This window comes from Chelonoidis abingdonii, chromosome 1 (genome assembly GCF_003597395.2).
Source record: "Chelonoidis abingdonii isolate Lonesome George chromosome 1, CheloAbing_2.0, whole genome shotgun sequence".
NCBI classification, from domain to species: Eukaryota; Metazoa; Chordata; order Testudines; family Testudinidae; genus Chelonoidis; species Chelonoidis abingdonii.
In genome coordinates this window covers 341,446,345-341,460,882 of record NC_133769.1, presented here as the reverse complement: position 1 = coordinate 341,460,882, position 14,538 = coordinate 341,446,345, and the positions used below count along the sequence as shown (strand labels likewise).

Here is a 14,538-nt window from a genome sequence, read left to right as displayed (position 1 = left end):
AAGGATGTACAAAGTTATTCCATGTGCATCTTTTTAGACTCTGCTTCCCATGTAGGGTTGGACGTCTTGGTGGAGTTGGATCATTTGATATTACAAAGCACCTAAAAGTTCTTGGTTGATAGGATCACATAGTTGGCTGGCTGATGGTTATAGATAGTTATAAAGAGAAACTATTCCACTGTCACCCTTGTGAATTGCTCTGAAATTTTTATTTAAAAATAAACCTTTAAGGTATTTTATAACACCACTATCTGGATTAGCTGATTTTTACTACTAGAATTTAGCTGTTGCTTTAGTTTGACAGTTTGTTGATTTATGGACTGTTTTGGTCTTAATTACTTAATTGTTATCAAGTTGCCAGATGTAAGTATTTATGTATATACTTCTACTTGCTTTATGTAGAAATGTCTTGTTCCTTTTCTGCCCTATCTCCATCTCTCTCTAAAAATTAGGTGCAAGATTTGCTCAGTATGCATTAATGAAACTTGTTTGATATACTTTCTGTCCTCTTCTTTTTTTCCCGCCCCTTCTTTTGTCTGGCAACTACATGTTCTGTGTTTCCTTAATTTATAGTCTGTTGTTCAGGGCAGGGACAGAATTAAAAAAAAAATAATAATAATAACTTTGAAATACCATGTATTCATGCCCAGTTATGGCATGATATATTTAGTTATAAAGACACATTTTCTCAGTACTCTCTGTAAAGGATAACTTGTATTTGGAATTGGAATCTAGTTTTTTGAAAATTTTGTCCAGATAGTGTCAAAGTTAACAAAGATGAATAGAACAGGAAGGCTTATTTCCATTGTGGTAGGATATTATTTGCATTGGGAAGGTGTTTGTGATCAAACATTTTATATTGGATAAAGCAATCACTGAAATTGCTTATAATCTATCTAAATATGAAAAGAAATAATATGTACTCTCTGTAGTACACTTATGGAGGAGAATTTCAGAAGCACTCTGCTCCCATTGAAGTCAATGGGACTTCTATAATTATATAGGAAATATGCTTGACACCTTCAGCTCTTCTGTCAGCCCCGTGTGTGTGTGTATGTGTGTGTCTGCTGTTCTACCTCTTCTCCACTCTTTGAGTTTTCCAGCTGGTGAGTAGCTCAATATTCTCTTTACTATTGCTCAGTCAGCTGCTCAATGAAAGTGACATGCTTCAATTTAGTTTCACGGTTGTTCAGAAAACTAAACAGCAATGAAAGCAGATAGGACTCTGGTTAGTTTTCGCTCTGCAGTGTGGCAAAGCTATGAGCAACAGCAGAGACATGGGAGCTCTTTTACAGACTCAAGAAGAAAGCACTGTAGCAGACAGTGCTAGCAGCGGTTTTGTTTTCTGCAGAAGCTGATGGCACTTCCCAAGGAAGGTTTCCTACTCTACAACCAAGTGAGCAAGCACATTTTTTTTCAAACCCTGTTCACAGATATCCTGTTAATCTAGAAATGAAATTCTAGAATGCTCTTGACTCCCTTGGTCTGGGACTAACAGGCTGATTTTCACACTCCAACACTCCAACTGATTTTCACACTCCAACTGTTGGAGTTTTGCTTCCAAGATATCTTACTCTTAGGAACTACCTGCTCCCAAACACTTAAGTGCAGTAGAACATTTGTGTTACATCCACTAGGATGTGGACTTATCTGATCTTCATCATAGTCGTTTAAATTTGAATTGTTTTGCCTGTCTAGCTGCCATCTCCTAGCTCTGGGACTAGGGGATGGGTGAGATTGTCCTTTTCTGGAATCTGGTTTCATGGGGACGCATGGATTAAGAGGTGACTGGTGTGGAGAAAGTAAATAAGGAAGTGTAATTGACTACTTCTCACAACACAAGAACTAGGGGTCACTGAATGAAATTAATAGGCAGCAGGTTTAAAACCAACGAAAGGAAGTATTTCTTCACACAACGCACAGTCAACTTGTGAAACTCTTTACCAGAGGATGTTGTGAAGGCCAAGACTATAACAGAGTTCAAAAAAGAACTAGATAAATTCATGGAGGATGGATCCATCAGTGGGTATTATCCAGGATGGGCAGGGATGGTGTCTGTAGCCTGTTTGCCAGAAGATGGGAATGGGACACAGGGTATGGATCACTTGATGATTACCTATTCTGTTCATTCCCTTTGGGGCACCTGGCATTGGCCACTGTCAGAAGACAAGATACTGGGCTAGATGGACCTTTTGGTCTGACCCAGGATTGCCATTCTTATGGTCTTAGATGTGGAGAGAGCAAGGTTGGTCTAGTGGTGATGATGTTAGTCTGGGACTTGATACCTGTTTCCAGTTCTCTGTACTGCTACAGACTTCTTATGTGACCTGATTCTAGCAGACAGGTTAATTCCTTGGGCTTCAGAAATCTGGGGCACAAATCTCATTAATGGTTGACATGGGTATTTTCACATCTGTAAATAGTTTTTGGAAGTGGCACACCACCACCAGTAACTCATGAGGAAGACTGAGTAGCTTTCTATTAATTATATAGTTACTTGATTTACTCATTTTGTGTGTACAGCTTGTTGCTGAGGTCAGACTGTGTTTGGGGCAGGTTTCTTCTGAAAGGAGGCAATCTTGGAGCCATAGCTCCAGTAGTGGAGCAGTCCACATTCTTGTCCAGAGAAGCAGAGCCCTGCTAACCGGCAGATATCCTCTTTGTGTTTGTGGATTGCAGATGGATGCAGCTCCAAATTTTATATCTAAATCTTGAAAATCTGCGTATCTGCAGATATCCATGCAGGATTCTACAGAGAAGGAGATGCAGAGCAGCCAGTTGGCACCAGAATGGGGAAATTTTAAGCAGAAACACAGTTCAAATGGAAGCTGTTTTGGTCAGGGACTATTCTTATGTATTTGAACAGCAACTAGCCCAATGCAGGCCTGATCCTGATTGAGGCCTATGAGTGCAAATACATATTAATTTATTCTTTAAAAATCCTCAAAGTTCTCGTAAAATTAAGGAAAAATCTGTTTTCCCCCAGACGATGAGCCACGAAGGACCATGGTGGCAGACAAGCATCCGCTGAAATGCTGCCGAAATTCTGGATGACGCTGTTTGTTGGCGGCAACCAGCATCATCAAGAGGTATCATCACCGAAATTCAGCAGCATTTCGGCAGATGCTTGTCCGCCGGCCAGTATGTGGGCGTCCTTAGATGCCCTGGCGGGCGCCATGACACCCACAGGCACCGCGTTGAGGATCCCTGGTTTAGAGTGATCGTGTGTACATACCAGTCAGGTCTGTACTATATAGGACTTCTATAAACTTAGCCAAACGCTTACCAGCCAACTTTTGTAGATTGTTCTTATTGGCATTTTGTTTCACGTTAGATTGAAGAAGAGGGGGAGAAGAGCCTGACGGCTGTTGGAGGAAGTTCTGTGTAATTTTATCTTTCTTCTTGAAATTTGTGGCAGAGGCACCAAGAACCTTGTTTAGGTACCCCTTCTTATTGTTTAAATCCAAAGAAATAAGGATGGTGTTCTTTCAAGTATCTAAATCACTTACACCAAAAGTTCCACCGTAAGTTAAATAAATTTATGTCCCAACAAAGGCAGAAGACGACACAATCCCACCTCAAAGAGCTTACAGTCTAACTAAAGAAAATACAGGTGGATGATTGGTAGGGAGGACAGGGACAGCATGATAAACTATAGATGAGAATGCGTAGCGTTCAGGAGCAGTGTTCCAGTGGCAACTCTCCAACCCATATCTTGCATGTCATTTGGTAGCCGAAGGGTCAGAGAAGACCATCATGTTTCCTCATCCAGGCATAGCCATTTGAGTCTGCTACAGGGGAGATTTTGAGATAACATGCACAGGCCTACCTGCTGGGAATGGGATGTAGCATGACCCTTCCTGTCTCCTTCAGACCCTGTGCATTTGTGTTTCTTATTTATTTGCTCCTCCTCCACTTTCTCATCACTTTTTCTCTCCCTCCTTCCCTTCAGTATCATGCCTTGCATCTGCTGCGGCCTATAGCACTTTCGCAGCGGTGGGGGATGATTCCGGTAAATTTTGCTCTGCTGCCTTATGTTGGAGGAGCAGCAAAATAAAACTTCAGAAGAATCACGTCCGTTTCGTGCTGCTGCTGAGCCTTACTTACCAGACAAACTTTCACCATTAGAGGGGGAGAATTACTTCCTACCCTGATACAATTTCAGGTGCTCGTACTGGTTTCATTCTGGCAGGCTTGACTTATTGCTGGTTTTGTATTTTAAAGTTCCTTTACCCCAAATGGACCCTAGCAAAGGAATAAGTGCCAAAACATATTAAAAGACAAACTCCAGATTTTTAATAAAATGGCATAAATGCTTTATAATCTCATTTGTATGATTTCCTCATAACCCCTTTTCTGCCCTCCTCCCAGGACTGTTAGACATGCGCTTGAAACTATTTGTTTCATGTACTGTTTTACATGTAAAATGTTGGGATTTTTTTTTTAATTTAGATCTATTTTTGAGCTGGAGCAAACAAGAGCCTACTATGAATTCCTTCCTTCTATATTGCAGGCCCACTCCCTGATGGATGGGAACAAGCCATGACCCAGGATGGAGAAATTTACTACATAAACCATAAGAACAAGACCACATCTTGGCTAGACCCAAGGCTTGACCCACGCTTTGGTAAAAGTTCATCTCACTTAAGAATTTTTTTTTTATTCACTTTAGTTTCAGTTCACTTTAGACATTTTCATTTTGCAGGCACATTTTGGAATATTTTTAGCAGTAAGATAAAATACTTTGATTTGACTCGCATACACCCTAATTACATCCTTTAAAAAATAAATATAAATTCATATTCTCTCTGTCATCTAAATCTTTGATGCCAGTGATCAAGTCTTCACTAGTTGCTTCATAGGGCTACCAACTTTTGTGGCATCCAGGAATTACTTTGTCAGAATAAAGCATTTGATCCAGGCTCTCTGTTCTCCCACAGTTGCAAATCTTTTACCAGCTAAAATGATGCTTCCAAAAGAAATATTTACTTTCCTTTATGATGTCCTAACGAACGTATTAATAATAATCATGCTATCAAAATCCATTTGAATCACACACCAGCTTATAATTCCAGCTTGCTACAGTGATGATCATGAGAAAGCTGTCCGTTTTTAAACAGTATTGAGAGAAATATGTGATAGTGTTGCTTGTATCAAAACCTTATTTGAGGCATGGAAAATACTCATCGGTTACTATTTTAGTAAAAATAGAATTATTAAAATCTTTTTAAATTAGAGGAACTAATCTTTCACTTTTTTGGTAATGTTAATTTTCAGGCAAACAATAAGAGAATGTTACAAACTTTTCAACCTTTTTAGGTTGTGTACCACTTTCCAAATAATATAGTCTGCCACATATCTCCATCTGAGATAGGGTCATAAAATACCTGTGAAAATGGTGGGGGGACAGGGGGTGGGGGAGAAGAAGTCTGTAAGGGATAATATTATGTGTCGTCTGCCTTTACAGGATTTTTCTCATGTACCCCCTGATGAGAGCTCATGTACCTCAGTTGAAAACCATTGCAATAATGGGATATAGCTAAAGTACAGTGGATTGTGGAAGTCTCAGATATTGTTTAGCTGCATCATATAAACGGTCATTGAGCCGTACAGAATAACAATAATTTCCTCAGGTCATGTTTTAGCATTAAGGTATTTCGGGTACTTTGTTTTGTTTTTGTTTCCGGTACAATGTCATGATACTTTACAAATAGTCTGCCAGTTTTAATAGGTACATTAGCTTTTCCTTGATTTGTTAGCCAGATAATTCACTATTTTCACTTCCTTTGGGTGGATTTGTGAGGTATTTTTTCAGAGCTATGGAAAAACCTGTATAAAAAAGAGCAGATCATTGTGGTTTTCAAGCTTTAGTCTTGGACTCAGTGCATCTAAATGAAAACAGTGTGCAGATCACTGAGTAGGTCAGGCTGAGGGGATACAAAACCTTTGAAGCTTTACAGGGGTTGACCTAACAACAACTGTGGGCCCCTTTTGGGAGAGTCATTAACTCCATGAATGCCATATAAACAGTATTGTGGAAAACTCAAACTCAGCAGTTCACTTTTATTTTAAAATGGCTGCTAGAAATTTCAGCTTTTATTTTCAACTTTATAGTCGTAAATATTTAAATATCTGTCCTTATGAAAGCCACAGAATTATCACAATTTGTTTATAAGCTGCTGACTAGCTTGTAAACCGGTTGAACCACTGTGCAACCTGAGTCAAAGGTGGGGCATATATGGGAGGCTGTCACCTTTGGCAGATCTGTCTGTATTGCCCTTAATACTAGCCTTCTGAGTTGTTGTCCTATTTTGTGTGTTGCAAAAGCAGTGTATTAGTCATTCGAACATCAGAATCTACTTAATACATGAATAGTAATCTGTGGTTGAAACGGGAAGTAAAGTAATTTAGAAAAATAGTATTACCTTTTGCTATGAAAAGAAGGATGCCAATTATGATTACTTAAGTAATCGCTCAGGAAATGTATTTTGCTTTTCTTCCATGTATTCCCTTATAGTTTTGAATTATAAGAGCTTGGGTCAGCCAGCTAGAATTAAAAAATAGAAAATGTTTTTAGGTAAGATGTATTTAATTTCTAAGAACTAATTTCAACTCCCGTAAATAGTACTGTCTCAGTAGAAGGATGGATCTACTTGTCTTGAGCATACTGAAGTTCCATAAAATGTTAAGGCTGTGGCAGTTAAACTGAAAAAGGACAGAAATATCCAAAAGATTGCATAAGGGTTTCTTACTGCATAGTTTCCCTTTTTGGGCCCACTGTGTGTGTGTGTATCCCAGACAGGATTGAGTACGTGCCAAGGCTTTTTATTTTGTGGCTGGACTTTTAATCTGTTCCAGACCTTTTCAGTCAAAGAGCTCAAGTGTAACTGAAGGGGGTGGGCGGGGGACACACCAAAAACCCATGTTGAGCTCCTCTGATCTAGAGTGACGGCAAATAGAGACAAGCTGCTAGCTGCTGTTGAGCTTGAAGGAGTTTTCCTTGAAATGTGTACAACTTCACATTCTATTGTGGTTTACGTTGTTATCATCTGTGCCAAGAAAGTATAAAATCTTATTCTTGTTCCCTTTTCTGTTATGACCTACTCCAGCAGTGTACTTACTATAGTTTTGTTAGAGTGTCAAGGTAGGTGAGGTAATATCTATTATTGGACGACTTCAACTGGTGAGAGAGACAAGCTTTTGAGCTTACACAGAGCTCCTCTTCAGCTCATAGTTTTGTTGACAGAGGTAACTTACTGTGCCTGATGTGTTATTTTACTTTGTCGTTTGCAGATCTTCAGTAAATGTGTGCTGATTTGATTGATCAAATTTGATTGAGTCAAAAGCTTACCTTTCAGTGATTAGTAGGAGTTGAAAATCGTGTTTATTTCTGAGGACTGCCATGCCCTTTTGTAGCCTGATTCTTTCCACTAAGGGCTTGGTTTCCATTCGTTGTTGTTGATTTCCATTCATTGTTGGCACTTGAAACAAGCTATTCTAGATAAATTCATCTTCAGATCCCTAAACATAAGGGGAAATTTCACTGTAATGGCAATTTTCTATTGACATCACTGATTTGATTTGATTTTTTTTTCTTTTAAGTAACAACAGTAAAGAGGCATTTAGTTCACTTTCTTGATGTTACCTCTGCAGATCCCTCACTGCATGAGCTGCAGAACACATAAGGTAGTATGTGCAGGCTTGCCTCTCAGTTTCGGTGTTGTGGGAAAGATGGCATGAAAGACACTAGGTGTTGCTGAATTCCTCTCTTCTACCAGCTACTGTGCTTAGGAAGTTGATCCCCATTTCCCTGTTTTGCTTTGTCCTCATCAGTTTGAAGTTTTATTAATACACCTCTATCCCGATTAGAACGTGACCCGATATAACACGAACTCAGATATAACGCGGTAAAGCAGCGGAGAGCCCCAGACCCTTTAAATCACCGCCCGAGCTCTGCTGCCAGAGCTCCAGCGGTGATTTAAAAGGCCTGGGGCTCTGGCCGCTGTAGGGAACCTCAGACCCTTTAAATCTCCACCCAAGTCCCTCTGCCAGAGCTCTGGCAGTGATTTAAAGGGACTAGGGTTCCCCACAGCAGTTGGAGCACTGGGCCCTTTAAATCACCGCTGGGGCTCTGGCAGCCAGGCTTGGGTGGGGATTTAAAGGGCCCAGGGCTCTGGCCACAAGGGCTGGAGCACCGGGCCCTTTAAATCCCTGCCAGAGCGGGACTCAGGCTCGGGTGGTGATTTAAAGGGCCAGAGGTTCCAGCCGCTGCCAGAGCTCTGGTGGTGATTTAAAGGGCCCAGGGCTCCCCGCAGCAGCTGGGGCACTGGGCCCTTTAAATCACCGCTAGGGAAGCCGGTCCAGTCCGTCACGGTGTATCAGCTCTTGCCGATACACCATACCACACCAAATCTGATATAATGCGATCTCACCTATAAGGTGGTGAAATTTTTTTGGCTCCCGAGTACCGCGTTATATCTGGGTAGAGGTGTAGTTAAGTAAGGTGTGGTTTTGTTGGTGGGGTTTTCAGTTACTGCTTTTATTCAAGAGTTCATAGGGATCTTGTCCAAGTTGCCTTGCAACTTTGTTTCTGGCACAGCTGAGCAGGAGTGGAGGATAGGCTTGAAAACCCATCTCAAACAAAAAGTCCTACTGTCCAAAGTGTTTGGGCAAGGGGTATTCATCCTGTGGCTTTGAGACTTGCACTGTGTTCAGGCCTCATGCCAGCCTGGAAGGAAGCACAGTTTGAAAGCAGCCTGCAAAGGCAAATGGATTGAAGAGAAATTACCTTGAAACAATACCCCAGGCCTGAGTGGGTCAGTTCTGAAATCTAAAGGCTCCAAATGCAAGAGAAGAACCTTGGCTGTGACACTGGAGTATCTGAGACTCTGGTATAAGGTCTTTTAACTGTTGGATTTGAGGTCTTCGAATCCATCACTGTGACAAAATGCTATTGTCTGGACTCGGATCTTAGTCCTCAAAGCTGGTGTCCACTGCTAAGGAGGGAAGATTCTCGTCATGCCCCACCACAGGCAGTCATTTCAGATTATGCATGACCAAAGGAATTAGGCCTTTCTCAGACCTGGAACAGTAGGACCCTTTGCATTAGTAAGGCACTTGGAAAAGATTCACTGCACATACGCTTCTGTGGGGCCTCTGCACATGCACAGTGGGACTTGTAGGGTCAGTCTTCAGTCATGAATCTTCCGTTAGTGTCTCCTGCAGAAATGTCTTTCTGACAGAATAGTTGATACCTTGAATTTAAGTTCCAAGACCTCTATTTTGAGGAAAATGGGAGGAGTTTGAGAAAAGTATGACTGTATCTGAAGGTATAGATCTTCTGATAATGATACTCCTTGGTCTGACCATCCTACCTGTCTGTCTGCTGCTAGGCAGTTATAGGCTTTGCCTTGGATTTTGGCAGTTTGGACTCCAGCTCCTCTTGTTTCATGTTCTTTTTCCAGAGGCTATTTCAGCAAAAGGGATACAGGATCAGGCTGACTACAGGTATAAATTGCTTTTTCCAAGTGTTCTAGACCACTGGAGGAGCTTTTTCTCTCACCATAAAAGGTCCCCAGATTCTGCATTACTAAGGGGGGATGACTGTTAAGAACAAGTTTCTCAGTCTTCACCATTACCTATGGATGGTTCTCCTCTGGGAGAAATGAGAAAAATATAGGATCTGGGAGGTTAGAATAGTTTGTTTTCCTAATAACCATCTCATCTAGGTAGAAAGCAAATCACATAAGTGTGTTAGAGTTGAGGGAGTGAAGAGGAACTGCTTTTCTAATACATTTCGGGCTTATAAAGCCAACGAAGGAGCTATGGACTCATCCAGCTGCAGTGCTACAAGTTTCCAGGAAATACCCTTTTTTACCAGATACCCAGGGAGGGCTTTAAACTACTTTTTAAGCATCCTTCCCTGCTCTCCTTCACAATATTTGTGGCCTCAGAAGGATTTAGGCCTTTCAGAGATCTTTTTTTGTGCTCATGTGAGCTGGGAATCTAAGAACTTAGATCAATTTGTGAAGACAGCATATTTCTGGATTTCTTTAGCTTTAAGGGCAGCCAACTGTTAGGCTCTTATGAGCCACTATAATTGTGTCTTATTGGTTAAATTTTCTGCATGAGTCAAATAGATGCCTGGGAGGGAAAATATTTGAGGTTTTGTCTACCATCAGAGAAGATAAGTTGGTGTGATGATATTATTCTTTAAGAGCCTCATATAATATTTTTTACTTTGGAACTTGGTCTTTAGCAATGGTGGGAGTTTGGAGATGTTTTTAGCTGCAGATGTCAGGACTGTCTTCTAAAGTGCAGGCAAAGATGCATTGCTTTTTGAGGATACTAATCTGTTCAGGTCGAAGAAAGGTGTTGAACTTGGAAAAAATGAGAAAACTATAAGAAATCGTCCATTAGCTTTTTGGTCTGTCTAAGGTATCCTGGATCTCTTATGTGTCAGAGGTCATGATACCAGTCTCCGCCCTCGTTGCCTCACTCCAGTTAGTTTCCACTTGACAGTTTCATGTGGGAGTCTGTGTGTTGGCATCCAGAATAAAACCCTACAGTCTGACCCCAACTCGATGGGACCTGACTACATGTTTTAGGTCAGGTCAGAAAACAACCTGATGCGCTCAGGTGCTGGTTGGGTCAGTTGCCTCTAATGATCTTTTGCTGCTTGTGAGCTTGGCATGGTAGTAGTGTGTGCCCCACTCCTGCAGGCCTTTGTCATCTTGGTGCAGAGTGAGTATGCTGACGAATAGCCGTGCCTCTCACTGTGCAGCACACGCAGTGCCACTGCTGGCAGGAATAGAGTACGCTATAAAGAATGGGATGGAGAATAGTACAGAAAAGCACTATGCCGTTGAATATCTCAGTGGTATTCCCTCACTTGGATTACTGTGTTCAGTTCTGGTCACCCCCTGCCGAGGAAGATTGGGAGAGGGGGTGTTTCAGAAGCGTTAGGAACATGGAAGAGGGATTGAAGAAAGTGGAATAGTTTACCTTAGTAAGGAAATTAATTAATAAGAGGAGATAAAAGCTTACAAAATAATGAATACAGAAATTAAATTGAGGTTTCTATTCCTCCCTCCCTCCCTCCCTCCCTGCATCTTTTAGTAACATCGAGGGGAGCACATTCAAAACTGATAAAAGGAAATATCAGTTCTTCTTCGAGTGATTGGTCATAGCCATTCTAGTTAGGTGTGCGCGCGCCGCGTGCACGTTCGTCGGAAGATTTTTACCCTAGCAACACTCGATGGGTCGGCAGGGCGCCCCCTGGAGTGGCGCCGCTATGGTGCCGGATATATACCCCTGCCGACCCAGCCGCCCTTCGGTTCCTTCTTACCACCCGTGTTGGTCGTTGGAACAGTGGAGCGTAGCTTAGCTGACCTCTGCTTCCCTACCTACTCGTAGTTCTTGTGTAATACACTTATAATCCTTATACGTTTTTTCTTAATAGTTAGTTTAAAGATACTTAGCGGGGTTCAGGGAGTAGCCCCTTCCCTGCAACCGGTGCCTGAGCCCATGCCCGGCTCACCGGTTCTTAGTCCGTGCCTGCCGGCCTCCGGCCGTTGCTGACAGGAAATCCACAACGACTCCTGTTTACGGTGCCTCGGGGGATGTGTGCGCGCGCCGCTGCACGATGTTCGTCGAAGATTTTTCCTAGCAACACTCGGCTGGGTCGTCATGGCGCCCCTGGAGTGGCGCGCGTATGGTGCCGAATAATACCCTGCGACCCAGCCGCCCTTCAGTCCTGCCGGCTACTTCGCAGTGGGGAACAAGGGACGGGTGTGGAATGGATATGAGCAACACATCTCGAAGAACACAGTTACAAAGTGACTAACCATCGTTTCTTCTTCGAGAATTGCCTCAAACCATCCAGTTAGGTGACCAGCCAAGCTATGCGGCGGGGGTCGGAGTGACGATAAGCTGCAAATGCAAAAGCGCCGAGCCAGAGCTGCAGCTCCTGATGTTACACGAGCAAAGCGTGTCATAATGTAATATATGACCAAGAACAGGCCGCCAGAGATCTCGTGGGAGGACACGAGTCAGGGCAGAGCGATAGGCTGAGCCCTTCGTAGAAGCATAGTGATGGGTGATGGGAGCCAAATCGATAACAAGTGCCGGTGAGCGTTTCAACCAAATTGAGATCGATCCTAGAGAAAACAGTAGGGCTTTCCTCGTCTGCACCTTCGCAGTGGACCGAAGTGGCGTGTAGGAATGCGCTTTGTCTGTCCACATAACTGGACAGCGGTACAACGTCCGAAGAGTGCAACGGTTGTCCCATGGTTGAGTGGAAACAGGAAAAAGGCGACTACACCAGGGAAGAAAAGCCGTGGAGACGACGCAACTTCGTCTTTGGAAAATAGTGCATGGTGGAAGCCCCGTAAGAGCCCGGAGCTCGGAGACCGTCTGGCTGATGTAATGGGCGACGAGGAAAGCTCTTCAAACAGGTAGGCAACGACGCGGATGCTAAACCGCGCTCGAAGGGGGAAGACAAAGTCTGGTTAAAACACGTGTGGAGTCCGGTTGGGAGCTGGGGGTGTACTAAGGCTGTAAGCGCTCAGCCTTGAGGAACCTCGACAACATAAGGAGTGAGAACCACAGAACTATCACACGCAGCCTTAGAGGAGGTAAAGTGCTGCACGCAATATACCCTCACAATGACACGCGCTAGCCCTAGCTGCGTACGCAGACGTGAGCCAAATAGAGGGAACGAGACCCTCAGCAGATAAAGATTAACGTTACATCTGTAGAAAAACGCTTCGGAGGCAGGTAGTGACAGGTGAAGGCCTGCTACCTGCTAGTCACGCAGCAGCACACAGGAGGGAAGAGACGCAGTCGGGCGGTGCGAGTCTGCGTAGGTCCTGAGTATGAGGTCCGTAGGTGGAGTGCAGGCGTAATGGGTGGCGATGGGACAGGTCGAGCAACGTGGTATCAGTGCTGTCTAGACACACGGAAGTGACATAGGAAGCGACATCCTGCCTGCGAAGTTTGGCAGGACCCAATGAGCGGGGAGCGTGTTGGCCCTTCTACTGGCCTCGAGCACGTCCGAGACGTCGCGGGAAGAAATCTGTGAGGAGCAGATCTGCTCCTCACAGATTTCTTCCCGCGACGTCTCGGACGCTGGAGGCCAGTAGAAGGGCCAACACGCTCCCCGTCTCATTGGGTCCGCAACTTCGCAGGGCAGGATGCGTCATCTCATGGTCCCTCAGTGTGTCTAGACAGCACTGAACCCGTTGTCATCCTGTCCATACACCCAATTACCCGCCACTCACCCACAGGCATACCTCAGGACCACGCAATCTCGACCCCACGACCTGCCAGTTCTTCACCGTCACGTGTGCTGCTGGGTAGCAGCGTAGCAGGACAGCCTTCCACCTGTGGCAACGACCTGCCTGCGCGGAAGCTTTCTTCGACAAGAAACGCTTAATCTTTAGCTCCTGCGTAGAGGTCTCGTTCCCTCTATTTGGCTCACCTAGCTGCCTACAGCAGCAGGGCCGGCGTGTATTGTCTAGGTATACTTGCGCCACTTTACCTCTCTCCGGCTGCGGTGAGAGTCTTGTTGTTCTCACTCCTATTGGTTTCGAGGTTCCTCAGGGCTTGGAGCGCTACAGCCTAGGTACACCGCCATCCCACCGGGACCTCACACGGTTTTACAGACGTTGTCTTCCCCATATTCACGCGTTTAGCATCGCTCGTTGGCTACCTGTTTGAAGAAGCTTTCCTCGTCGCCATTACATCAGCCAGACAGCAGTCTCGAGCTCAGGGCTTCTACGGTCCACCATTGCACTATTTTTCCCAAAGACGAAGTGCAGTTACGTCTCAAACGGCTTTCTCTCCTAAGGGTAGTCTGCCTTTTTCGATTTCCCACTCACCGCGATGGGAAAACCATTGCACTTCGGACTGCTGTACAGCTCGCGTTAGTTGAAAGACAAACCATTTCCTACACGCCAACTCTCTGCGGGTAAGCAGACGGAGAAAGCCCCACCTGTTTCCTCTAGACGATCTTTAGGTTGAACGTGCACCGGCACTGTGGTATCGATCTCTGGTACTCCAAATCTCCACATCACTATGTCCTTCACGAGGGCTCCAGCCTCCGTCTCGCCTCTGAACTCGTGTCCCTCCACACACGAGAACTCTCGCGCGGCTCCTGTCCTTGGTCAATACTTGCATCCATAGGCCTGGTAACATCAAGGGAGCTGCAGCTCTGCTCGCGCTTTTGCATTTGCAGATTCTCACTCGACCACCCGCCGCATAGGCTTGGGACTCACCCTAACTGGAATGGCTATGGAGCAATGACTCGAGAAGAAAGATGGTACTCACCATTATACTGTTGTTTCGAGATGGTGTTGCTCATATCCTTCCCACACCCCGCTCCTTCCCCACTCGCGAAGAGCCGGCGAAGGACTGAAGGGCGGTGGTCGCAGGGGTATATTCCGGCACCATAGCGCGCCACTCCCAGGGGCGCCACTGACGACCCATCCGACGTGTTGCTAGGGAAACTCGACGAATCGTGAGCGGCGCGCGCACACA

The 14,538-nt window shown here is 44.4% G+C and overlaps 1 protein-coding gene across 8 annotated transcripts in view; it reads left to right on the top strand.

The window, feature by feature from the left end:
- Nucleotides 1-14,538, top strand: part of YAP1 (Yes1 associated transcriptional regulator) — a 167,394-nt gene that overhangs the window by 82,610 nt on the left and 70,246 nt on the right. For 4 of the 8 annotated variants that reach the window (XM_032762871.2, XM_032762872.2, XM_032762873.2 and 1 more), the window contains exon 4: nucleotides 4,514-4,627. The exons of the other annotated variants lie outside the window; for them this stretch is intronic. In XM_032762871.2, the coding sequence (XP_032618762.1) occupies nucleotides 4,514-4,627 (114 nt within the window). The remainder of the gene's footprint in view (nucleotides 1-4,513; nucleotides 4,628-14,538) is intronic. 8 annotated transcript variants of the gene reach the window in all.